At 45.9% G+C, this 26,601-nt stretch overlaps 1 protein-coding gene and 1 non-coding gene across 2 annotated transcripts in view; both read left to right on the top strand.

Annotated features, from left to right (window-relative positions):
- The window catches only part of BLNK (B cell linker), a 94,373-nt gene that overhangs the window by 30,229 nt on the left and 37,543 nt on the right, over window positions 1–26,601 (top strand). The window contains exons 2-7 of the mRNA XM_066239988.1: window positions 301–366; window positions 4,176–4,225; window positions 14,132–14,172; window positions 19,470–19,626; window positions 22,940–23,094; window positions 25,455–25,536. Of these exons, the coding sequence (XP_066096085.1) occupies window positions 301–366; window positions 4,176–4,225; window positions 14,132–14,172; window positions 19,470–19,626; window positions 22,940–23,094; window positions 25,455–25,536 (551 nt within the window). The remainder of the gene's footprint in view (window positions 1–300; window positions 367–4,175; window positions 4,226–14,131; window positions 14,173–19,469; window positions 19,627–22,939; window positions 23,095–25,454; window positions 25,537–26,601) is intronic.
- Window positions 19,836–19,911, top strand: TRNAT-GGU (transfer RNA threonine (anticodon GGU)). The gene has a single exon. It is a non-coding gene; the product is annotated as a tRNA-Thr (tRNA).

The raw sequence follows: 26,601 nt of genomic DNA, 5'->3' as shown, positions 1-26,601 counted from the left end.
TCCAACAGATGGGGACATGGCCCAACGACTACACTCCTTGTAGAATCATAGAATCAGTCACCTTCTCCTTTTATTAAAGTAGCAGATGGTCAACTTAATTAAATGTAATTAATTCAACTAAAAGCAATACAATTCATACTATTTGGGGGGGGATTACTGTAGGGTTTTCTCTCTCTCTCTCCCTAGCTTCCTCTCTCTCTCTCTTTCTTTCTCTCCCCCTCCCCAGAATGATAGAAGACATTTTAAAAATTAAAAGCAACCTAGTTATTAATATTTTATGTTTAATTTTGTTTCTTACAGGCAACTTCAAAAGATGGTCCATGATATTAAGAACAATGAAGGTGGAATAATGAACAAAATAAAAAAGTAAGTTAGATTCCAATGCACTGTGCGAGCACTCCCATGAATAGCTTCTTGTGCCAGCCAGCCTTTGCTGGGGGAAGGACACAGGGTTGTGTTACCCGAGTGAGGAGCTGCAGCCTCTCTAGCATGTAACCCAGGGGTCCCCAAACTTTTTACACAGGGGGCCAGTTCACTGTCCCTCAGACTGTTGGAGGGCTGGACTATAAAAAAAATATGAACAAATCCCTGTGCACATTGCACATATCTTAGTTTAAAGTAAAAAAAACAAAACGGAAACAAATACAATATTTAAAATAAAGAACGAGTAAATTTAAATCAACAAACTGACCAGTATTTCAATGGGAACTATGCTCCTCTCACTGACCACCAATGAAAGAGGTGCCTCTTCTGGAAGTGCGGTGGGGGCCGGATAAATGGCCTCAGGGGGCCGCATGCAGCCCGCGGGCCCGTAGTTTGGGGACCCCTGATGTAACCCCTTTCTTACCCGTGGCTAGAGCCCACGGTGCGCAGATCCACACTCAGGAAACGTGGTGAGTGAATGGGGTGGTTCGCGGGGCACTCTGCTTTTCCCTCTCACTGTTCACAAGGTGAGCGATGCCATCGGAGGTCCTGAGCAAAGGCCAAAACGACGTTTACTGAAGCAGGAAAATCAGTTTCCGAAACCATTTAGCTCAGGGCACAGTTGGAGAAACCTGAAACAGATACAAGAACACAGCCCCGGCTTCCCTAGGATGCCATACCTGATCCCATAGTTTACTTTTTGAATTATTGCCTTAAATGGTGTTTTCAGTCGGCACTTGGAGAGGGAAAGCTAGAATTCTAAATCTTCCTGCACACCAAAAGCTCTTAAGCTTTTTTAAAAAGAGAACAGAAATTGTACATGAAATTGTCCATACTTGCATTTGACACTCAAAATCTAAATCAAGAGGAAAGGGGAAATGTTAGTCTGTTAAATTTTCTTTTCTCCCACTGGGTGGATCCCAGTTGGAGCGCATGTGGGAGTCTGTCTTACTATCTCCCTCCCACCCCCCGCACTTAAATAAAAGTTATTATTGTTCTTTCAAAAAAGTAATACAGTTTCACCAGGGGAGAAAAATCAAAGAGTTCAGAGTTGTATGAAGTCAAAATCTCTCCCTTTTCATATCCTCACTTTAACCCACTCCCCAGAAATGGGCACTGTCATGTGCCGGCTTGGTATAGAAATCTATATGTATAAGTTTGTACCCACACACATACATATACTGACATAGATATAACATGCATACGTTTTCATCATGAGTGGCATCATACTACATAAACCATTCTACCAACTTGCTATGTTTGGTAATTATACTTAATGCTCTATCATGGACATCTTCCGTTATTGGTATGTGAAAAAAAAAACCATATTCCCTTTTAAACAGCTGATTAATAGTCTGTATAAATGTGTTATTGTTCATTTAACCAACTATATACTGTTGGACATTTTTAAAGGGAGCGGGGGTAGTTTAAACTGGCACAACATTTTTGGAGGGCAATTTGATAATAGCAATTTAGATAAAATCAAAATTTTGTGTGCATTTCTTTCAGTTCAATTGTCACAAGTAATATTTCAGTAAATATCTTTCGGAGACTTTGAGTAATACAGAAAGCTAACTTCTTGAAATGAAATTTCTGGGTGGAAGGATTTGTATGTACCCTTAAAGTTTTTATTGATATTGCTTTCCAAAAAATTTGTACCACCAATAGTATGTGAAAGTACATTTCCTATGCCTTCAGAAGAGATACTCTTAAAAGTAAGCAATCATATTTTGTGGTCTTTCAGACTATGGAACATAAATGAGCCTCAATATGTATAAGTGATCCTCATTAAATAATTAAAATGGTCTTCTGCTTATGGGGCAATAGTCATCTCATAGAGGAGGAGAATTCGTCTTCATATTCGGTCCTGTGACTGGGAGAGATGTGTGACTGTTTTCATTTATTATCTCAGAATTTCACTGAATGAGAGAATCCTGCTAGTCATTGTTTTAACCACTAACAATTCTAGATTATCCCACAGTTGCCAGTTTTACTACTACACACCAGTTTTCTCAATAGTAGGAAGCCTCTATATGAAATGTCTATTCCATGGTCAGTCATACTTACAGCAGCCATGAGGTTCAAATTTTTCCAGATGATTTCTATTGCATTATACCCATTGTCTCCAAATACACTTTTACTTGACGAACCATGTTTCTGCTCAGGTTGGAAAATACGGCCGCCATTGTCATTCCCCTGGGTGAAGCCAATGGCCTTTGGTTCTAAGTGACATGCAGTTCTTTGCTCTCACTTGTAGCCAGGCAACAGGTGCCACCTCGAAAGGAGGAAGCACGGTTGAACACACTGGTTTCCTAACACAAGACTGACAGGGTGTCACCGATCCATGGCCGAATGAGAACATGAGGGCCTTAGAGTGGTGGGGGTTGTGTGCAGCTGCTGGCTGCTAAGTGAGGCCCACACCACACCTTTTATTCCTGGTGAGTGTTCAGCGATCAGTAGTCCTTCCTGAGTCTGTCCCATCTTCTAAGATGATGACCTTCATACAATTTTAGAGTATTAAAACACCCTTTCTTTTCTTTTATGCAATGATTACGAAAATAAGTAATAGTTGGTTTGTGCCGTTTGAAATTTTACTGGTCCATAAATAGACTTGGCACCAGATCCAGTTTTGTCTTCGTTTTTCTTCCCTACAACACGTTTGGTAGTCTCTCCCCAGACCTCATCTAGGTCTAACGATCACATCTTCCAGCACACCCTGCTGGCTTTCTATGAGAACTGAATGAAGTAGTAGATATAAGAGCCTTTAGGAAAACTCAAAGCAGAATTTCCATGGAAATACAAATATTGTTATTTTTGCAGCATTACAATTCCAATTTATAAGACTTGTTTTTTTTGTAATCAAAGTGAATTTATGAAATGCTTTTTTCCCCCCAAGAATGAAATATATTCTGTATGTAATGATTACAGTATAAGCTACTTCTACAGGATGTGATATTTTAGTAAATAAAGTCTACTGGATATAGAGGTTTTATTTATACATTTAATTTTTTAATTAAATAAATTACTCTTTAAATACTATGGATAGTTTATTAAAAATAGTAATTTATATAAACCTTACCTATTTCATATAATGGAAAGGAAGGGGTTGCTAAGTACTTATAAAAAGACTAAAAATTAGGATACGTCTTTAAAATGTAATTTTAATTTTTTTCTTTTAATGAGTGGGGAAGGATTGTGAATATATATATAAAGATACTATTGTAGTTTTGAAAGTGCTTGAAACAGGTCAACTTCTAAATAAGTGAAATATCACAACCCCAACTTAGAAATACTCACTGCTCAGTTATCTGTTAGTGTTTTAATCGCACAAAAATAATTCAGCTCAACCTCCAGCTAAAGTGCTCACTATAACTAAGTTTTCCTAGTAAAACATTTATTAAATTACAGTACATCTTCCCTTACCTGCCTATCAACCAATCAACACTTATCTTCCTTGAACCTCTGGACTCAGTATTCACTACTACTCCGCCCTCTCAAAGTCCTTCCTCTGCTTGGCTTTGTCAAGTCACAGCTGCATTGTGCACTGGGGACACGGAGAGTGGTGGAAAACCTCTGATTAACGGCTTTGCTACATTTTCAATATGTTTAGTCTTTCAATGTGATGGGTCCAAAAGAAGCCATTATTCTATGAGTTATCTATTATCTCTCTCTATCTGCTTATATTTATATTATGGGCCTTGACTACAGTTGTCCCACCCACTGACCGTTTGTCTAATGGTTGTTACCTACAGGCTGAAAGTCAAAGCACCTCCCAGTGTTCCTCGAAGGGACTATGCCTCCGGTAAGAGTATTTCTAAAATACTTGGATTCTTAACCAATGTAGTGGTTCTCTTTGTGTCTGAAAAGGGAACTATGTTCTACTTAACTGAAAACAAAGAGCCCCTGTTTTAATTTTAAGAATGACTAAATTCCATCCATCCATCCATCCGTCCGTCCATCCACCACTCACCTATTTATTAAATATTTATGAAGCACCGTCCATGTGCCAGGTATAGAGTCTTCGGTAGAAACACAGTGCTACACAAGACAGATAGAGCTCCACACTCATAGAATTTATAAAAGGGAAGGTAGGTGATGTTAAAAGCAATTACAATTCAGTGTCACGGGGAAGCACAAAGTTCTACAGCAGCACAGGCCTTCCCCAAGTTACAAACGAGATAGGTTCTGTAGGTTTGAAAATGTTTAAGTATTGTATATTTATATGCAGAGAGAGGTAAAAATAAATACTGTGTTAAGACAAACATCTATCTAAGTTGCATTTACTAGGTAAGTGTACCTGTTCTAACTTACATATAAAGTCAACTTAAGAACAAACCTGCAGAGCCCATCTTGTTCACAACCTGGGGACTGCCTGTACCTAATCTAAGCAGAGGTGGTGGATGGGGGGGAGCTGGAGAAGGGAAGGCTTCCTGGATGAAGAACTGTGGATATTTGAAAGGAGGTGAATCGTGGGAGTAAATTATCGATGGCACATGGTCACTTAAACATCTCCAAGTTTAGCCCTACAACCCCATTCCAACTAGGATCAACTTTGTCAGGGGAGAATAGTTAGTCTTGAAATAGGTAGTTTTTATGGCAGTGGTGAGCAAAGTAAATTAGCCAACATACTCTCCTTTTCTGGAAGGAATGAATGCCTTGGGAGGATAGGTTTAAAATGTTCCTAATGGCTTAAATGTAAATATTTCTTGGACACGGACAGATCTATACAGCCCTTAGTACAAATAAATAAACAAACAAACTCATTTTTCTTTCCAACTTCTAAAAAAGAAAAGAAATCAGAGCATGCTATACATATTAAGTACCCAAAGGTTTGATGGGAAAATTATAAACTCATAGAGTGTCAGATTTAAAAGGAGCCCAAGAGGTTATATAGGCTGACATCCAATACAATGCTTACACCTACCCACCACCATGTACCACAGACAAGGCCCACTTTCTGCTCTGACATCTCCTGCGATGAGCTCCCACACCTGTCTGGTCCAGTCAGGCTCAGGCAGCCCCGGTGGGACGTAGATGTGATCCATTTCCTTGTGGCTTCCATAGTCTGTCCTGATGGGCACACAGTACCAGTCTTTAAATATTAAAGAAAGTAGAACAGTTGTTCTGTGTAACTTCAGAGATAGAATTAAGAGTTAGGCCGTTTGAACATTTCCTTCTCTAGAATAAACATCTCCAGGTGCTTCAGCTGTTCTGCACATACTGAGATTCACTCAACCAACATTACGCGAACGTGTCCTCTGTGATCCTCACTGAGCTAGATGTGAAGAGGGGAACAAAATACAGTGTCTGACCTTAAAGGTGCTCAATGTCTAGTGGGGAGTCAGGTAATAAACCGGAATGCCAACAGGTCATTATAAATTACCAAACACGCTCCCTGCTCCTGTTGTGAAGGGAAACGGCAGATGCCGTGACGGGAATTCACTATGGGGCAGGGGAACAATTAGGCAGCTGGGGAAAGTCTTACTAAGAAGTCCTGGGGGATGAGCAGAAACATTTGTCGTTTCTGTAGGTGAACCAACAGCATTGGAGATGCTGAACACAACTATTAGAAGCTCAGGGGCAGTTCTTGGAAACCTGAGGAGACTGACACATCGGACATCAGGACGGATGTCTCCTGATGATCCCCTCACACACACTGTCTTCTCGCTCAGGCCTCTCATTTTCCTGTGTCTTTTACTTGGGCAAAAGACAGGTAGCATTCATCGCTATTCATTCTTTTGCCTAACCCGCACACACCAGGGATGATGGTTGATTCCTCCTCTTCCTTCCTTCGCTACAAAAATTAATCTCCAAAGCCTATTCATTCTAGCTTTTAAGTGTCTCTCAAGTGTTTGTCCCTCTCACTTCACATAGCTAGAGCTCAGACCCCTGTCACCAGACTGCTTGTCCTTGTACAGAAACCCCTGAGTGGTCTCCTTAATTCCTGATTCTATGTGCTCCTCTCAACCTCCACCAGAGAGTTCTTCTTACATACCTTTGCCTAAATATTCTCCTGGCTTTACATCATCAACAGGAGGAACCGCAAATGACTGAGCCCGCATGCAAGGTCCTTCCATGTCTAGCTACATGGCTGTGGAACCCTGGACAGCACACTCTTCTCCCCGTACCCGCCTCTCACAGGGGCTGAAACAGAGGCAGTGAGGTTCCTGCCTGTGCTAGGACTCCACCCTCACAGAAACAAATCTGCAGAGCCGGGCCCAGTGACAAAGCAAGCTTCTTCTAACCTTCCCGGGCTTTAGGAAGTTGCATCTTCCAGTTTGTACTTAATCTCTTGGGTCTCGGCTGGGTCTCCCAAGTCATTACTACTTAAAAGGCGACCCCTAGTGTGCAGTATCAACATTACCTGAGAGCTTGTTAGAAATGCATGTAGAATCTCTACCCCACCCTAGAACTAAGGGATCAGAATTTGCCTCCTTCTCCTCCTCCCTCTCCTCCTCCTCCTCCTCCTTCCTTTTGAGAGGGAGAGAGAGAGACAGGAACACTGAGCTGCTCCTGTATGTGCCCTGACCGGGCATCGAACAGGCAACCTCCGTACTCCAGAACGATGCTCCAGAGCTAACCGTCCAGGGCTTAACTTTTACTGATTCTTAGAGAGACAGAGAGAGGAAGGAAGAGAGAGCTCTAGGAGAGAAAAAGGATTTGTTGTTCCACTCAGTCATGCATTTTCTGGGTTGCTTCCTGTGTGTGCCCTGACCAGGGATCAAGCCCACAACCTTGCTTTTTTGGGACAACGCTTTTAACCAACTGAGCTAACAGGCCAGGGCCAGAATTTGTGGAAGTAGAGCTGCAGGGGATTTGAATGTATATTAAATTTGAGACACCCTGCTATAAACCACCAACTCTGCCCTTACTGCTATTCCTGAACTGAGAGACAAACTCATTGCAGTTCCAGGATCTCAGAAATTCACCAAACCAATAGGGCTTTGCCTGCTCTCCTCTGCCCGGAAGAGGTCCTCCGGCCAAACCACATCACTGCCTGCAGTTAGTGCCTCCCTGCCACTCCCCTCCCCACCCAACTCTTGTCCCAGAAGCATTTCCAGCTGCTTCCTCTGAGACTTGGGGACCCTGAGCAGTTGCAAGCCCAGTGCCTCAGAAACCAGAGCGGACAGCTCCTACTGAACCCAGGGAGTCTGAAAGGTCCTCAAAGGTGCCAGGGCCTGGAGACCTTAACCCAGCAGACCTCCGGAGCCCCAGAGGCCAATCAAGAGCCCGCTGGAGGCCTGTGCAGAACTGTCCACCCAAAATCTCCTGAAACAGCCCACCTGGCTCCCCTGGATGCTGAAATTCTGTCAAGAAGCGAATAACCAAGAAAGCGTGTTGATCTTGGAGGTGTTGACCTACAGAAAGTGGAGGCTGGAAAGGGCCGGCGCCCCGCAGCAGGCAGCAGAAGAGTCACCACAGTCCCACCTCTCCTAGAGAGTAGAAGGACAAAGCTTGAATTATACCAGGAAGAGGGGCCTGGACCTCCTACAGACGCAGATCAGGCCAGAGTGGAGCCTGCTGCTTTCAGTTCAGACTTGTCAATCGTGCTTTGTCTCCAAGGAGGGACCATTGCCTGCAGGGACCTCGTGGTTCACTGAGCAGAATGACTTACGCTGAAGCAGCTGGTATTCAGGAAGGGAAGATGTTCAAAATATGTTGTATTTATTCTGTTCTGGGCATTAATCTAAGCTCTTTACAGACATTAGCTTATTTACTCTCCCATTTGCACCATTATATAGAAATGACTACCTGGTTTCCCAGATGAAGAAAACACATCTCAGGAACACGAAGCACTGGGCCCACGGTACCGCAGCCGTTGCAAGAAGCCCACGCCAGGCCCGCATTCCATTCTTCCTCCCTCTGACCCACGCTGAGATGCTTATACTGCTCTGGGGAATCTCTCACTGTTCTGAAGGTCCAGAGTCTCTGACAGCGACACCAGAACCCGCTTTCCAGTTTCTGTACTTTCATAGTTGAACAGCCACCTCTGTCTTTGAAGTCTGAGGTCTGGCTCCGGAGGAGGGGAGAAGAGACCAGTCGTGGTGACCGGAGTCTGCTGGGGTCATTGCAGAAGCTCCACCGGTCACTGTAAACAGCCCTGAGAGGTCAGAACTCCTGGATGCCTGGGCTCTGGTCCCCAGGGGCCGGTGTGATGTCCCCAGGAGGCCCACCTTCCCCTCCCACCACTGATGTCCGGCAGGCAAGAGAGCAGAGCAGTGCTGGACAGAGGACGTTACCTGCGCAGGGGTTCTTGGGTAAATGTCCACCACGGAAATATAAGAGATGCATATGCAAATATAAGATATGCACAAAAGCAGTAAAATATAACTCTGCTTTTGTCCACCGCCCCGGTGTCCCTAGTGAAGCCAGCATTCACTTTGCTCTCCATCCCATAAGTACTCTCACTGGCGGTACCAACAAAGCCCAGGTGGGGAGAGCTGGTTCCGCATCAGTCCTGCCTCATGGAACTGAGAACAAAAGAAGGCAACTTTGACTCAAAGGTTCCGAGAGCCTAGAAAGTCAAGCTACTCACGTTAGGGATAACGGACACCAGAGAGGCCAAGTGATGAGCCAAGATCACACAGCCTGGTGATGGCTAAGCCAGGACTCTGTCCCCCACCTATGCACACCCACCCCCTTATTAATAGGGCACTGGGCAGGGATGAATAACTACACCAGAAGGGAATTTCTAAGGTATATTTCCCTTAGCCAGGCTGGAGCTGGGCCTTGGCCTCGGTCCCCCACACTAAGTCCCATTTCTCTCACCCCTCAGGGAATACCTAGTGAGACTGTCCACCCACGGCCTCCCCTGCAGCCTCTGTAGTTCTGCTTTCTGTCCCTTCCCTGAATCTGTCCCCACCACCGCAGCTGGTCCCCCTGACTTCCTTCTTTCCTCCCCGCATCCCACTGCGGTCTCCCCATTGGTCCCTCTCCCACCACCAGCCCTGAAGGAGGAGAAATGGGGGAGGGGGACAGGGTGGAAGCAGAGCCACACCAAGGCGTGTCAGACACAGAGCTGGGGAGCGCACCCCTCGGAGCCCATGGCCGGATGCCACCACACTGATGACCCAGAACCGAAAGGGATTTCACTCCCTTGTCTTCACCCCTTCGATCAGGATCACTTCACAGAGCCCTCTGCTGTCCTGCCAGCCGTCCCCTCTGCTCCCCAGGATCCTTGATGGCAGCCTTGGCTGAGCTCCTCACACACCATCCTCGCCAGCCTCTTCGTCTCCAGCTTGTCCCTGGGACCACCATGTCCACTGCAGCTGGAACACCTCCTCGGCTGGCGATGACCCAGCTTTGTTTTCCCTTTGGGCATATTCTGTGACTCTCTGGCACGTCTGCGCCTTCTGCCTGCCCCCTCCCATCCCTCAGCTGAGCCCTGCTCTGCGGCTGACACCGCCTGTCTTACAGCATGGAGGGCACACCCTTCTTCATCCTCACTCACTTGCCCAAGTCCCACTGGACCTTCAGGGACCAGTTCGACTCCATCTTTGACATTAAGCCTCATGCAACCTCTCTGCCCTCACCGAACGCACCCTTCTCGAACGTTCCCAGCACCAGGCCGTGATTCCAGGTGCTGGAGCACTTATCAAGGACTTTTACATTGCCCTGACTGTCTGACACACAATTGTTCTCCTAGACACTAGATCTTTTATTACCGTTGTTCAGGGTGGCTCGGTCAGAAGACCTTGAAATTTGGGGTTCTTTTGGCCTGAGATGGGATCCTCGTTTTTTTTCCCTTAAGCACTGTGTGAACCAGGACAGGTCTGTAACTCCCCAAGCCCCAGATAAGATTACCTATCCTTCACGTTATTGTGAGAATTAAGGAGAAAGTCAGTTAATAGTAATAACTATCACTCGCTGGGCCCTTACTCTGTCAGGTACTCTTCTAAGCACTTGCTATCTGTTTTCATTTTCATTCTCTCAAAACGCTATGATACAGGTACTATTATTAGTGTTCATTTTAATGATGAAAAACCTGAGGCCCAGAGGTTAAGCGATTTGCCGAAGGTCACTCTGCTAGCAAATGGCCAGATCAGGATTTTAAGCAAAACAACCTGACCCTGCATGTCTTGGCCTGGAGCAGACGCTGAGATGGGGGCCACCGTCATGTGTGGCCACTGTCATGTGTCTCACCATGTCGGGTGCTACAGCCTCAGGCTTGGGAGGGGCATGCGAATTAAAAAGGCTGGGCCAAGCAAGGGAGGAGTCCCTCTACTGTGTGGCATGAAATTATGACACAGTCAGTTGAGCATATGACCCAAACCAGGTACCTGACACACAGTAGGAAAAGCTTCCTCCAACAAGGAGGCCCAACCAGCGTCTCAGCTTCCTGGCAGGAGCATTAAATCTCACACCCAAAATTAAACCAGCTGGTCCGTATTAAACTAGAATTTACCCTCCTGAGAATTTCAATCACTACAAGAGGCTTTCTTGGATTCATGTCATGGTTGCCATTAGAGTGACATAGAATTGGTATTGTTTCTGCGGGTTTGAGAATTGTCAATGCCCCAGAGATCACTAAGTAACATTAATACAGCATTTACTGCTTATCAGGCTTCGCAAAGCACTGCACAGGTACAATGTCACTTGACTCTCATAAAAACATAAGGCAGGCACTATTCTTATCCTTGTTTTACAGGTGAGGAAATTGAGCTTTAAACCCAATGATTATAGGCCCGATAATCTTCCTACAAGGTCAGGGTGCCTAACTCTTTTGTACACCGGCATGAAATTTCTGATGAACCAGCACCGGTCCACGGACCGACGGTTGAAAACCACTGCTTTAAATAATTAAAGTGCTGGTCTACTGCCAAGTAGGTAGCAAAAACCAGAGCCAGGATCCGAACCCAGGGAGTCTGGTTCTACACCCGTGACCTGCACACTGTCAGAGGCTCCCTGAGAGACTGGAAAACCACCCACTACTTTAGACCTAGGACTCGGGCTTGTCACGCTTTTCAGTGCGGACTACGGGCTGCAAGGTTGTGCCTCTGTCAGTCTGGTTGCTCATGGAACCAGAAGGTGGTTGTAGCTGCGGGAGGGTGGGGCATCATCAAATAACCTCTTCCACATGATGCTTTGGTCTCTCTACTGTCCCCATGTGCCATGATGCCTAGATCGGGCCATTCCTGTTTCTCCCAGGTTTCACCTGAATGCTCAGTGGAGGGCCAGGTGGCTCACACGAGATTTCAGTGGCAGGAGCCGACAGACAGCCAGACCTCCAATCTAGCCCCCACATTAGCTAGTCATGTGCCTTCAGACAGATTTTGCAACTTCTCTTAGCCTCCGTTTCCTCAACTGTGAAACAGAAATCATAATGGCACCTACCACATAGTACTATGTTGATGATAAATGAAGAAATACATTTATAACACTTAGCCTAGCACCCAGCACATAAGAAGTGTTCACTAAATAGCATCTACTATTATGATCCTGATTTTAATTCATTCAAACTCATTTATTGGTTCAGACCTTTATTAGTGCGTAGATTACAAATGCAAAATGCCATCCAGATACAAAGATAAATTAAACAGGTCCTGTTTTTCAGTCCAGAGTGACACAAATTAATTGTAGCACAGGGCGGAAGGAAGCACACGTGCCTGTGAGGTGCCGGCAGCACTGAGAGGGTCTGGAGGGAAGAGTGACGGGCTGTGAGCAGAGGGACTGGGGGGACTTCCTGGAGGAGGAGGTGAGATGGGGGTTTCCACGGAAGGGGGAAGATGAGCTGAGGGAACAGCATGAGCAGAGCACAGAGCTATCCAAAGTGCAACACGGGAGGAACACACGGTCAGTATTGCTGGAGGTGAACACGGAAGACCGCTGCAAGAGAATTCAATGGAGGGACGGGAAGGGGGGCCCTGGAATGTGCTGATAGAGTCTTGACTCTATTTCATAGAGAGTCCCTGATGATTCTTGAGGAGAGGAAAGGCATGATCCAAGCTTTAAGAAAATAACTAGAAACAGTAGGAAGGACGATTGGAGAGGAAAGGTAACGGAGACAGGAAAACTAGTTAGATGGCTGCTTTGAGTGCTTTCACCAATTACTGATCATAAAGTGACTCACTGAGAAGAGGCTCAGCAAATACAGTTGACAAAGGTAGGGCAGTGTGTTTTATAAAGGCATTTTTTAGAGGTTTCTATTTTAAAGGTTGAAACAAAAACATCTTGTCACCTTAAGTATTGATTTTTACTTTTCCCCAAACTGAAGTGCCAGCTATTGGCATAATGGGAAGAGGACTTATTCACCTATTCTGGTATAGTTTCTGGGAAAATCCCAATGGTTGTAATACATTACAATTTTTTATAAGTCAACCCAAAAAATAATAAGAATTATTTTTTTGTTGCTGTCCAAGTTTGGCCCATTATTTGGCTTGTAAAAAGGAAGCTCCTTCTTAGTGCTTACCACGTTTTTGCCAAGAGAGGGCGCCATTGTTTTAAATTTGGTGACTTTGGTCCAAAGACCTTCCTGCCCCCATTTCACCTCTGTAATTCTTTTCCTTGTTCCTCTGTGGAACCCAGTGGTCCGCTGTGGCAGGGGGGGAAAATGGCTATAAATGGTTCTGTTGAGGTTCTGTGGGATCAGGGACCACCCAGGGGGCCCTCTAGCAGTGGCTGCTCAGCATGCCGGGAGGGCAGCTGGGACTCTATGGTGCAGTCACTGGAGCCACTCTACCATCGGGACCTATGTCTGGTTGATCACCTACATAGAAGAGTAAATTGCATTTAACCTCTAAAGTCAGTTTATGTTTTCATACTCCAAATGTGTTTAGGTGAACAGGGGGTCAAATATTCTCTTCAGTTATCATCATCCAGACCTATTTTATCCTTAAAGAGCAAAAACTTTGTAAGACCTGTCACATCCATTTTTATACTCCTTCAGAGCCTAAGATGGTGCTGCCCCCTGGAGCTCAAAGACAGCAAGGCAGCGAGGCGTTGGGGTTCAGAGCATGCACTTGGAAGTCCGCCTGCAGGGTTCAACTCCTGGCTCTACCGTTTATTATCTGACCTTGAGCAGATAAGAGGAATAATAAGTCAGATAAGGGTCTGACTTATTTCTCTAGGACTCAGTTTCCTCCTAAGGTTTTTAAGAGCTAATGAGTGCAGATCTCTAATAACATTGCCACATTGCCCGGCATGTAAGAAAGCACTGGATACAAATTTCTTAATAGAAAGTCAAAGTGAGAACCAGAGAGAATCTTAGAAGTTATCTCCTTATTTTACAAACCTGGAAACTGAGGCCCAGAGTAGTCTGTTCTTACCCATTCTCCAACTGGTTAGGAAGCGAGCCTGGAGAAGAATTTGCGTCTGTCTGACTTTGTGTCCAGTGCTCTTCCTGCTACACCATCCACATATTGATTCAAAGAAATCCTTAGAAGCAACACAGTATGGATCGCAGGTTCCTGCTGGGTTACTCTAAGGTCTCTAAAATGTCCCTTGGCAAAGACAGACATGGGTCAGATGCACCAGTTCTCTGCCCCAGCGAGAACTCTCTTAATGCTTTGAGAAATGACATTAACAACAACAATAAAAAAAGGATTCAAAAACGAATGCACGTCAGATGACTGTAACAACTGTTCAAGGTCAAGTAAAGGGGCCTAGGAAGGCCAAGGGCAGGGAAGGCAGCTGCAAGGTGGTGCGGGCAAGGGGAGCCGGTCCACTGAGATTGATGCCTGTGCCTTCTGCTTCCTACACGCCATTGCAGAGAGCCCGGCTGACGAGGAGGAGCAGTGGTCGGATGACTTTGTAAGTATTTGCTCCTGGGACTAGCGGGGTACCATTTCTACCAGGGCCTGCGGGAGGCTGTTGTAAGGGTTTGTTTCTGAATTACACCCTGGTGGTCCACTGCACATCCCAGAGGGGAGATGGCCCAGCTAGAAGGGTCACCTACAGACAAGGTAGCAATAACCTCAAAATGGAATTTGAATTAGCACCATGCCAGGCCAAGAGCTTTATATGCATTAGCCCACCTCCTCTCCACTACAGCCCTCTGGGTAGACATTCTCATCCCCACGTTCGGCTGGTATTTGGAGTACTTGCCAGCACAGCTGGAACAGATAGTAAAGACGCTCCCCTCTGGGAGCACGACCACACCTTTCCCATCCTCCTTCTCTTCACCCCACGAGTTGCATCTCCTAAATCCTTGTAACCAGGGCACTTGCAACCAGGGGAGCAGTGGGCAGCGCCAGCTCAATCCAGGCTAACCCCCTGAACCTGATCCCAGGGGCCCTTTTCTCTGAGTCTCCAGCGAGCTGACAGCAACCCCGCCTAGGCTCGCTTCTCTCCCATACCGTTTCCAAGCCGAAGCAGCCCCACCTCGTCTCTCTCCTGCTGCTTCGCCTGTCCAAGGTCCTTCCTTGTTTCCCTGTCCCCAGCTTTAATAAACATACTCTCAAAAAAAAACAACACAAAAAACCCAGATGTTAACATGTTTAAACAGCTCCATGTCCGTCTCTGTGCTGAAGTCCCCAGTGTCTGTCACCTCCTGGCCCCCGCACAGGAGCTTTAAACAAAACAACCACCAGAGAGTAAGTCCTGGCACATCGGGGAGCCTTGGGACAGTCCTTAGGGCCATAGGCAGTGTCTGGGCCTTAGTGTTAAACATTTTTAATATCAGCCCTGCCCACTTTACAGATAAAGAAACCAAGACACGGAGAGTTTAACTTGCAGTTCCAAAATTCAAGCTCAGACTCTGACTCAGACCCAGGCTTTTACACTCCAAGGTACTTGCTGGGACCGAGAAGACGTTAGCGGAGCATCCGAGGCCACAGAAAGAGAGAGGGTGGCCTGGTCCCAATGACGCCGGGGGATGAGGGGTCAGAATGAACTATAAACTTCTTCGAGGTGTCTTTACAACTCACTACACCCCAGCTGCCCCTTTTCTCTTAGGCTGAGTCTTACCTTCACAATAATTATTCCTCATGTAGCAAATTCATGGAGAACATTAGCCTGCTCCAATCCATGAATTTTATATCTGGAATGGATCCAAGAGGGTCTCCACACAACAGCATGCCAAAAAAGGAAACCAAAGCCAAGAGAATGACAATGACTTGCCCACTGTCACTCAGTTACTCAGGGGCTCACCATGAGAACCCAAGACTCTTATGCAGTGCTCAAGAACTGAGCCTGAACTCCATGCTGTGTAGAGAGAGCACAAGGAGTTTACTCTGAGTATCAGGAGACAGGAGTTCCTCCCATATCAACTGCAGAGAAATGATTTTTTTAAAAGAGAAGACCAAATGGTCTCTGTATACAGGTGACTGGGCCGTGGAGGTATTTCCCGGAGCCCAGCCCCCGCAGAGCCCTCTGAAGTATCGCAACTGCGCCCCCTGCTGGCCTCACGCACGAAAGACACATCTTAAATCAAGTTAAGCTGGTCCACATAAATGAGGGAAGCCAAGGAAATTTAGCTTACTTGCTAGATAAAAAGAGCACACATTTAGGACTTAGAAAACACAAAATAAAGTCACCCTGGAGAAGAGGAAATAACTGTGTCTCAAAGTTAACCAACCAAAATCAAGGTACCAGCTCTAATAAGGATTGAGAAAACATTCACTCACAACTATTTTTACCTTGTTGGTTTCCATTGCACATAGAATGAAACCCAGAGGCGTTGCTAACACCTCCCAGCCTGGTGAAATCTGGCCCCTGTGGACCCATCCAGCCTACCCCCCCCCAACCCCTTTCAGCAGGGCCTTGCCTACCACACAGCCCAGGTGCTCAGACCGGCCTGCTGTTCCTACAGCATGCCAAGGTCCTGTCTACCTCAGCGATTTCACACTCATGGTCCTTGGGCAGGAAAAAGAAGACGGCAAAAGAGGAGAAACCAAAGAGCCGTTCTTCCATTCTCCCTCGCTTGGCCAGGGGCTCCTTGCCCTTCAGGCTTGGTTTAAATGTCTGCTCAGAAAGGCCTCCCCATCCAAGGTAGAATCACCCCTCCCACTGCGGACTCGGGACCCTGCTTATTCCCTTAGGTGCGTCTGTCACTAGTGATCAGTAATAGCTGTTTAATCCATTTGATCATCCACTTATTACTCATTACTCACTACTTGTGGGTCATTGGGTTCCCTTGCTAGAATACAATTTCTATGAGCAGACGGCGTGCTTGGAGTCAAGCATGCTGCCTGACACGTAGCGGGTATTCAATAATTGATCATTGGTTAAATGAATAAATTACACAATTTGAAATCTTATTACACAGTCCCTTCTTCAAAGTTCCCATCAGATTGTCTAACACATTGCACTTGTTAAGTATTAAATAAATGATTAAATTTTGTTTGCCAGAATTTTAGAATAATTTGAGGGATTTCTTTTTAAATCTCACAAGTGTGAACACATTTCTTTTTTATTCTCTTGATAAAAAGGCATTCAGTGCATCCCAATGTGTTTGAAGCAGGAAGGGCTCACAGTACGTTTCCCACAGTACATTTTCCAAGTGAAGGGCCAGCCCAGCACTTCTGCTGACAGCCCATCCCCTGGTCCTCGGTCCTTTCGGAGCCAGGGCAGCAGCTCAGTTCATTCATTCGTTCCGCAGCTGTGCTGTGAGCACCTCCAATCCCAGGTCCTGTGCTGGTCCCGGATACACAGTCTCAGTCCTGCTCTCACAAGGGTTACCATCTGGCAGGCAGCCCGTGTCAGAGGGGCAGCTGACACGGAGTCACTCCTCCTCTACCTCTCTGCCACTTCTGCCACTGTGGCGCTCCCATTCAGGTTGTTCAGCTTGAGGGACTGCAAGGATCCCAGCAAGTTCTCCCCAGGACACACACCGCTCCTCAGCCCTTGGGCAGTTAAGTCTCAGATGTCCCATCCCTGCTCCATAAAAACTGAAACAAAGTGAGATGCCCAAACCATCTCCCCCTCAGGCACATGTCTGGGTGCCTGCGGGTTCTTCCACTTTCCAGATGTTGATTAAAGCAACAAAGTCTCAGCGCTGTCCTGATGTCCCCCGGAGAGGCTGCCGCGGCTCCACCCACATTATGCTGGACGAGCCCGGCCTCAGGAAGCCCAGCTCTTGCCTGGTTAAGCCCCCATCCCCACCCCCCGCTGCCCCTCCCTGTCACTCTCACTTCGCCTCCTGCTCCTCCACCTGAGAAGAGTCACTGATTTCTCCAGAACACAGTTGCAGAATCAAATTACTCAATTCTTCTGTGCCTCAGTTTCCTCAACTATAAAATGGGATTAAAAAAACTATCTCGTGATTGTAGGGAGCAGTAACTGAGGTATAAGGTGCATAGAAATGTCAGTTATAAGAATAATATTAGTACTAACATTATTCTACTCAGCCTAAGTTCATGGTCATGTTCAGGAAGAATTATGGAGCCCCTCATCACCATTGCTGAGATCAGGGAATGGGAAAATCCCCCTACAGGAATTTTCTTATCTCACCCCATCCACCTTCTCTCCTGCTCTAGGACAGCACCCACCTGGGGCTCCTGCCTCTTTTTATTCTCTCTCCCGGCACTCCTCTAGCCACCTTGGGGAACATTCTCCCTCTGCCTCTTTCCTCATTCCTTATCCCACTCTTCACCCTATTCCTCTTCTCTCGCCATCTTCCTACAGACTGAGGAGAAATCATAGACCTCACTTATGTATTCATCCATTCATTCATTCATTCATTCATCCATTCCAAACATACTGAGCTCCTCTCATGTGCCAGCCCTGTTACAGACCCTGAGGATAGAGCTGTGAAGGATACATTGCACCTGTATCACGTACACTGGCATCAGTGTTATGTGATTCCAAGTAAAAGAGACAGGCCCAAGGGCAGATATGCATCATCCATTCATTGGAAAATCATGCATGGATCACGCCTTGTGTCAGGCAGCGTGAGGGAGTAGGGGCAATGGACACAGGTCAGAGGACCTCTTCGCTCCTGAACCAAATATTCTGTCCATATGAATAGGTGCATGCATAAACTATCTCTGAATAAAGTGCTCAAGATGCCAGTGATTCTGTTTGCCTCTGGGGAAAGGAACTGAGTGGCTGGGAAGGAAACTTCATTACATCCTTCTGAACCGTTTGAACTTTAGAACATGTCAATGTATTTTTCAATATTAACTTGAATAAAATTTATATTTAATAAAAGAAAAAGTGTGGACTCTGAGTCCATTTGAAGCCTAGCCACTCTGGTTTAAGAGCTCAATTTTTTGTTTGTTTTAATTTTAACTTTATCTCCTCAAAGGTATTTATGTATTCCTTTGTGTTCCCTTCCCTTCTCTTGCTTAAATTTAACTTTTCCTCAACTGTAAGCATTTACGATAAATAAAACCTATCGGTTATTCTCTTGTTCTGTCTTCTTCAAATATATAAAGTCTACCGGAAAGTTCTGTCCGTTTCTATCACAACAAGTTTCGACACGTAAGCACGTTTATTTGACGCATGTGTGCCTCTCTATTTTTATCACTTCATGTGTACATACTGATGTAGCAAATTAACTAAAACAAAGTTGATTCACGTTAGTCTTATGTGTGAAGCGATAGCGTACCCATGGCTACTGATAAAGTTCATTTACGCCACTGTAATTTTTACGAATTTCAACAAGAAGCATGTCTGTTGCATCCACCATATTCCCCGGACTTAGCACCCTCCGACTATCACTTGTTTTTGTCCTTACAAAATTTTTTGAAGGGCAAAAAATTCAAAAATGAAGAAGATATCAAACAAGCACTGGTTCGATTTTTCGCATCAAAAGATAAAACAGTTTTCAAAAATGGGATATACAAATTGCCCTCACGCTGGCAAGAAATCATTAATAATAATGGCAATTATATTATTTAATAAAGTTTACTGATGGTAAGAAAAATTTGTATTTTGTTTTATTCCAAAAACGGACAGAACTTTCCGGTAGACCTTTTTCCTCTCCGACTGTCCTTTGCCCACATATAGTTTCAGCTGCCCTACGGGTTAAATGGCCCCCCACAGCGTCACCACCAAGCTGCCTAACCTTGGTGAGCCAGTCTGTCCAAGCCTGGCTTCTTCGTCCCGACACTGGGGGAGGGCTCCACCCCCAAGCCGGACACTGAGCACGCTGTTTACACTTTCAGGACAGCGACTATGAAAACCCAGATGAGCACTCTGACTCAGAGATGTATGTGCTGCCGGCCGAGGAGACGGGGGATGACAGTTATGAGCCACCACCCGTCGAGCAGGAGACGAGGACAGTTCACCCAGCCCTGCCCTTCACGAGGGGTGAATACATAGGTGAGGATGGCCCCAGACCCTGGGTGTTCAGCAGAGAGGTGGGGACAGGCTGAGGTTGGCAGGGAACCTCCCATTCGTACCATCTCCAACTGGGTCATCTGGTCACTAGAAGGTACTAGAGCCCAGCTGGCAAACTTGCCCATTTTGGGTAGGGGGGGGTTGTTCTTAAATCAGGAATATTGGAAACAGGCAAAAGTTAAATGAGCATGGCCCTGGCCGGTTGGCTCAGTGGTAGAGCATCGGCCTGGTGTGCGGAAGTCCCGGGTTCGATTCCCGGCCAGGGCACACAGGAGAAGCGCCCATCTGCTTCTCCACCCCTCCCCCTCTCCTTCCTCTCTGTCTCTCTCTTCCCCTCCCGCAGCCAAGGCTCCATTGGAGCAAAGATGGCCCGGGCGCTGGGGATGGCTCCTTGGCCTCTGCCCCAGGCGCTAGAGTGGCTCTGGTCGCAGCAGAGCGACGCCCCGGAGGGGCAGAGCATCGCCCCCTGGTGGGCAGAGCATCGCCCCTGGTGGGCGTGCCAGGTGGATCCCAGTCGGGCGCATGCAGGAGTCTGTCTGACTGTCTCTCCCCGTTTCCGGCTTCAGAGAAATACGAAAAAGGAAAAAAAAAATTTTAATGAGCACATCCTGGTGGCTGCTCCCAACTCCCGAGAGTCTGAGAAATGAACCCTAAGATTAGTCCCTACTTCCATTCCGGCTTCCTGTGCACAGGTTCTGAATTTCTGGAGATGTCTACACAGACAGAACAAGAATGACCGTCAAGGTTCCCGGTTTCTGCTAACACCCCCTCCTTCTTCCACGCCCACCCCCATACCGGCAAGTCTAGACGGTGGACTTTCAGCTGGGGGTGGGATTGTGGAGCTTTAAGCCTGGAATTAGCCTATAGGTTAAATGGACACGGCTCAAATCTGTTCTCCAGACCCAAGTATGGCTTTTAATGTTCCCCAAGAAGAAGCTAGTGTTCCAGTCTTAGGAGGGGTGTCTGTCAGTGATAATCACGACACTCTCCTATTTCTACAGTGTCCTTACCTGTGAAGGGTTCTTTCTCCATTATCACTGCCGTTAACTGCCTCCTTAGTGCCCCCAGGCACTGCTGTTTCATCCACAATCTGAAGCACCCACTATGTGCTGGAACAGGGCTGAGCACTGAGCATTCAGCAGCAAGCAAGACAGACTTACTCTCAGACTTCTTAGTTTACAATCCAGTGCTTTCCAGCTGTGACCCACTTCGCCCTCTCAATCTTACGAAGGAAGCATTCATCCCCACCTTACAAATGAAGAAAGTGAAGCTCAGAGGCATAAACTAATGGGCCTAGGTTTACACATGGTGGTGGAGCTGGGACGCAAGCCACAGGCCACTCTGCTTCCAAAACCCACACTCTTCACTGCTCTGTTCTGCACACCACCTACCATATTTTTTTAAGTGACTATTCATTCACCACAACAACTCTGGTTGGGAAGGGACCATGCTAGGCCCATTTTATAGACCAGAAAACCACAACTCAGGGTGGTTAACTGGCTCATTCAAGGCACACTCTTCAAAGCCTGTCCTCTGTGTTTCGCTATTTCTGATGGGCTTAAATCTTACATTAAGAAGTCTAAGTAGACTCCAAGAGCTGCAGATAAAACTACAAACACTGACAGAGGACAGAGTAACAGGCACAGCAAAAACAGATGCCCTACAGGCTGAGCACAGCTGCACCATCCAGAAAGAGACTTCCGAAGAGGCATCGAATGTGAAGTTAACCACGTACCTTCAGCAGAAACGTGGGCTGAGGGCAGGAACAGGACCCAGGAGGAGAGCAGAGGTTGGGGCATGACAGGCAGGGCAGCGCATTAAGCTGGGGGTGGGCTGTGGCAGGAGGAAGCCACAGGAATTCAGTGTAAGTGCCTGTGCTCTTCCCAGGATGGGGACTCCTATGCTAAGATTTTCCTGCCGAGTATCAGTCGGAATCCGCACTCACAGAATTGGCCAGGTGGACGCCATGTTGCCTAAACCCTCAACCACCTTATGTGGGCAGTATTAGTTCTCTCTGTTAGCTGTCGGCAGACAGACACACTGGTTCCCCGGCTTTCGCTGCACCCTTCCTGATCCTTGCACTATCTCTCTGAGCTGGAGGTGATGATTCTCGTTTTAAAAACGAGAAAAGTGAGTCCCAGAGACTTTGAATGATGAATAACTAACCCAAAGGAGTGCAGCCAGTGGGAAGCAGAGCAGGGGACTGAACTCAGGGTCATTTGGCTTCAGAGCCTGGACTCATACCTGATACCTGCTGAGGACAGTCCTAGGCAGGGGAACTCAGGGTTCTCCATGATTTGATGGAACTCACTGAGGGGAGGAACGTGTAGGTTCATTCTCCCAATGAGCAGTCACAACTCTGGATATACCTTAGAATAACCTGGGGAACCTTTAAAATCTGTAATGCTAGGTCCTTCCTTACAAGTTCAAACTAGTTGTATCTAGGGAGGGGCCTGGGCCGTGGCATTTTTAAATCTCCCAGGTGGTTCTTATGTGTGAGTAGGATTGAGAATTTCTGCCCTTAAGGGTTCCTAGAACCAGTGCGCCTGTGGAGGGGCACCGGCTCTGAGCCCTCCACGCTGCCAAGGCCATCACCCATTCTGCTGGGCAGAGTGCTGGGCTGTCAGCCTTCCTGAGCCCATTGGGCTCCATCACTGTCCTGGGAAGCTACTTCTGCTGAGAACCTTCTTCTAATTTTTTATTATTTTTTTTTTGTATTTTTCTGAAGCTGGAAACGGGGAGAGACAGACAGACTCCCGCATGCGCCCGACCAGGATCCACCCGGCACGCCCACCAGGGGCGATGCTCTGCCCACCAGGGGCGATGCTCTGCCCCTCCGGGGCGTTGCTCTGCCGCAACCAGAGCCACTCTAGCGCCTGGGGCAGAGGCCAAGGAGCCATGCCCAGCGCCCGGGCCATCTTTGCTCCAATGGAACCTTGGCTGCGGGAGGGGAAGAGAGAGACAGAGAGGAAGGAGGGGGGGTGGAGAAGCAAATGGGCGCTTCTCCTATGTGCCCTGGCCGGGAATCGAACCCGGGTCCCCCGCACGCCAGGTTGCCGCTCTACCGCTGAGCCAACTGGCCAGGGCCCCTTCTTCTAATTTTTATAATGCAAGTCCATGGGCCATTGAGACTTTTTACCTAACATGTCATTTTATGCTTTTAACCGGCTAATCCTTTGTGGCTACTTAGGTGCTGGAGGTTCTATACTCTCTAGATCTCACTGGTTTCCCCCCAGAGAATGACCCAGAACCCCTTTCATCTTATACTTTATTGTTGTCGCTCGTTCCTTTCAAGACAATCGATCCAGCCAGAGGCAGTCCCCGCCCTTCAGCAAGACGCTTCCCAGTAAGCCCAGCTGGCCTTCGGCAAAGACGAAGGGGGCCTCCACGCTGCCCACCATTCTGCAGAAACCTCAGGTCCCCCCCAAACCCAAGGATCTTGAGGATGAGGTAAAGTAAACCTGTCCTGATGGCTTCCCAGACCAAGTGGAAGGCAGGATGTTGGGGGGTGGGGTACTGTCAGCACTAACCGCTTTCTCCTTCACCGCCCGCTCTGACTCTCCAACGTTATGCTGAGAGGGTATTTCTTCTCTCTCAAAATGGCATAGACGACTGTATTGTAAGCATTTGCAATCACTAAAGGCACATAGTGTAATATCAGTACTGGCTCTGTACCCCCCATAAATAGCTCCCTGTCTACTTTGCTTCTCTGCACTGCCCACTGAGGTTCCTTACTCCACCTTTTCTCTCTGCGCCTCCACTGTCCTCTAAAACGCAGGGCGGTGATATGAATAAAAGAAACCCCTAGTCTATAGGAAGAGCTGATAGTAGTACCCGCCTTGTTAAGTTGTTATAACAATTAAATGCTACCACACATGTCAAGTTCTCAGATGAACAGCTGGCAGGAAACACTCAATAACTGTGATGTGGTTTCTCTCAAAGCCATCTTCATGACCCACCAAGGCAAGATCTATGATCACTTTTGAGATCTGATTACTTCATTTACCTCAGATCAATATAAAAATCCCTCTCTCCCTATATTTTCAATCAGTTGCTTATTAACAAAGGGGCCAAGACTATCCAGTGGGAAAAGAATAGTTTTTTCCACAAACGGTGCTAGGGAAACTGTACAGCCACAAGCAAGAGAATGAGAGTGGACCTCTGTCTCACACCACATACAAAAATTAACTAAAAATGGATGTTAGACCCAATGCAAGAGCTAAAACTATAAAACTCTTACAAGAAAACATAGGTGTAAATCTCTAGCACCCTGGGTAATGGTTTCTTAGATACAACACCAAAAGCATCAGCAACAAAAGAAAAATAGATAAAATGAACTTTAAAATTTAAAACTTTTTTTTGCAAATGATACCACCAAGAGAGTAAAAAGACAACCTATAGAATAGAAGAAAAAAATTGCAAATTATTATATATATCTAATAAGAGACTTATATTTAGAATATTTAAAGAACTCTTACAAACCATAATAAAAAGACAACACAATTCAAAATGGGCAAAGGAGTTAAATATATTTTTATCTAAAAAAAAAAAGATATGCAGATGGCCAATAGTCACACAAAAAGATATTCAACGTTATTAACCATCAGGGAAATGCATATCAAAACCATAATTAGATTCCACTTCATACCCATGATGATAGTTATAATAAAAAAACCAGACAACAACAAGTATTGGTGAGCAGGTGGGGAAATTAGAGCCCTCATACATGGCTGCTGGGAATAGAAAATAGTGTAGTCACTTTGGGGAACAGTTTGGTAGCTCCTCAAACTATTAAACATAAAGCTACAACATAACCCAGCAATTCTATCACTAGGCATGTTCCCAAGAGAAATGTACATCTAAAACTTGTACATGAATGTTCATAGCAACATTATTCATAACAGTCAAAAAGCAAAACAACCCAAATGTCCATCAACTGATGAATAGATAAACAAAATATGGTATATTCATCCACTGGAAGATTATTTGGCCATAAAAGGGAATAAAGTAGTGATATATATTACAACATAGCTGAACCTTGACATTATTATGCTAAGTGAAAGAAGTCACAAAGGACTACATATTGTATGATTCCATTTGCACACAATTTCTAGAATAGGCAACTATTCAAGACAGAAAATAGATTATTGGTTGACTAGGCCATGGGAAGGGGTAGATGGGAAGTGACTAATGGATACAATATTCTTTTTTTTTTTTTTTTGTATTTTTCTGAAGTTGGAAATGAGGAGGCAGTCAGACAGACTCCTGCATGTGCCCGACCAGGATCCACCCGACATGCCCACCAGGGGGCAATGCTCTGCCCATCTGGGGCGTTGCTCTGTTGCAACCAGAACCATTCTAGCGCCTGAGGCAGAGGCCATGGAGCCATCCTCAGTGCCTGGGCCAACTTTGCTCCAGTGGAGCCTTGGCTGCAGGAGGGGAAGAGAGAGACAGAGAGGAAGGAGAGGGGGAGGGGTGGAGAAGCAGATGGGCGCTTCTCCTGTGTGTCCTGACCGGGAGTCAAACCCGGGACTCCTCCTGCATGCCAGGCCTACGCTCTACCACTGAGCAAACCGGCCAGGGCCAATATTCTTTTTTTGAGTGATTAAAATGTTTTAAAATTAGATTACAGTGATGGCTTCATACTCTGTAAGTATACTAAAAACCAGTAAGTTGTGCACTTTACATAGGGAAAAGTAATGGTATATTAATTATATCTTAGTAAATTTTTTTAAAAAGAATTAGTCCTCCCTATACAATAACCTATGAATGGACAACATTCTTTTCATTCATTTCTGCATTTCTTTTAGGCTGATTACGTGGTCCCTGTAGAAGATGAAGATGAAAATTACATTCATCCCACAGAAGGCACTTCTCTCCCAGATGAAAAAGGCAAGTGGTAGCAGTCTTAGGCACCTGCAGATTTCTACCAGTGATGGGGGCATGCAGGACTAGTTGGTAGCAAGCACTAAGGGGCTCAGAGTGAGGGTGTCTGGGCTTCTCTCCCCTGTGGCCGCAGCATTTGTCTACTTTGACAGGCTGAGCAGAGGTATCAGTGAGTGAGCCATCTCTGTGTTTCATAGCCTTCTCCCTCTGCCCTCTTCCATGATTAATTTTCTATCTTAAACTATAAAAGCACCTAGGTGCTTATCATTAGCTGTCCTTACCTAGAATGGATTTCTCATAAAACCAAATACTCACAAAGTCGCAAACTGCCACGATGGCCTTACAAATACTGCCCCTGGAACGATTTCTACAGAGGACTGAAAAAAATGGAAAATAAATTATGTCCTGTGCCCTGATTCTTTATACATAGTGCTATTTCAGAAACATTTAGTTTGTAAATCCTTCAGTGAATAACAAATGCGATTACAAACAAATTATCTTCAAGTGCCCGTGCCATGTACCCTCAGGGGAACAGTGCCTGTTCACTCTAGGCATAGTCACTCTGAAGAATATAATCCTGTGTAAGTGATACCTCTTCAAGTACCATTACTCACCTAATAAACTGGACTCTGAAGTAGCAATACTCAGTTTTTACACTGCCATTATTTTGCAACCCTCTCCTACATCCCCTAAATAACAATAATGTCTTCGAGACCAGCCTGAATTCCTGAGCCACCCATCACCATGAAAATAAATACATATTAAGCATCCCCATCCCAAACAAACCCTGCAAAATACAAAAGAAATGGTATGTGTTGTATGTGGCGGGGAGGGTGGGGCAATTAATTTGGCCCCTTCACTATTAACTTCAATACAATTCTCTTTATTTAAAAAAAACAAAAACAAAAAACTCTCATCTCCTAGACCTCCAGTTTGGCAAAGGAAATTCCAAGCTAGTATTCACTTTAACAAAATCCCTATCATAAAATGATTTGATTATTCTTTTAATCATCAATATATTCATTCTAAACGTATTTCTTCTGAGAAGACATTTTTAAATGGCTTATATGT

Source organism: Saccopteryx bilineata, chromosome 7, assembly GCF_036850765.1.
Source record: "Saccopteryx bilineata isolate mSacBil1 chromosome 7, mSacBil1_pri_phased_curated, whole genome shotgun sequence".
In the NCBI taxonomy this organism is placed as follows: Eukaryota; Metazoa; Chordata; class Mammalia; order Chiroptera; family Emballonuridae; genus Saccopteryx; species Saccopteryx bilineata.
The sequence above is the reverse complement of the archived record's forward strand: the minus strand, read 5'-3'. Positions and strand labels throughout refer to the sequence as shown.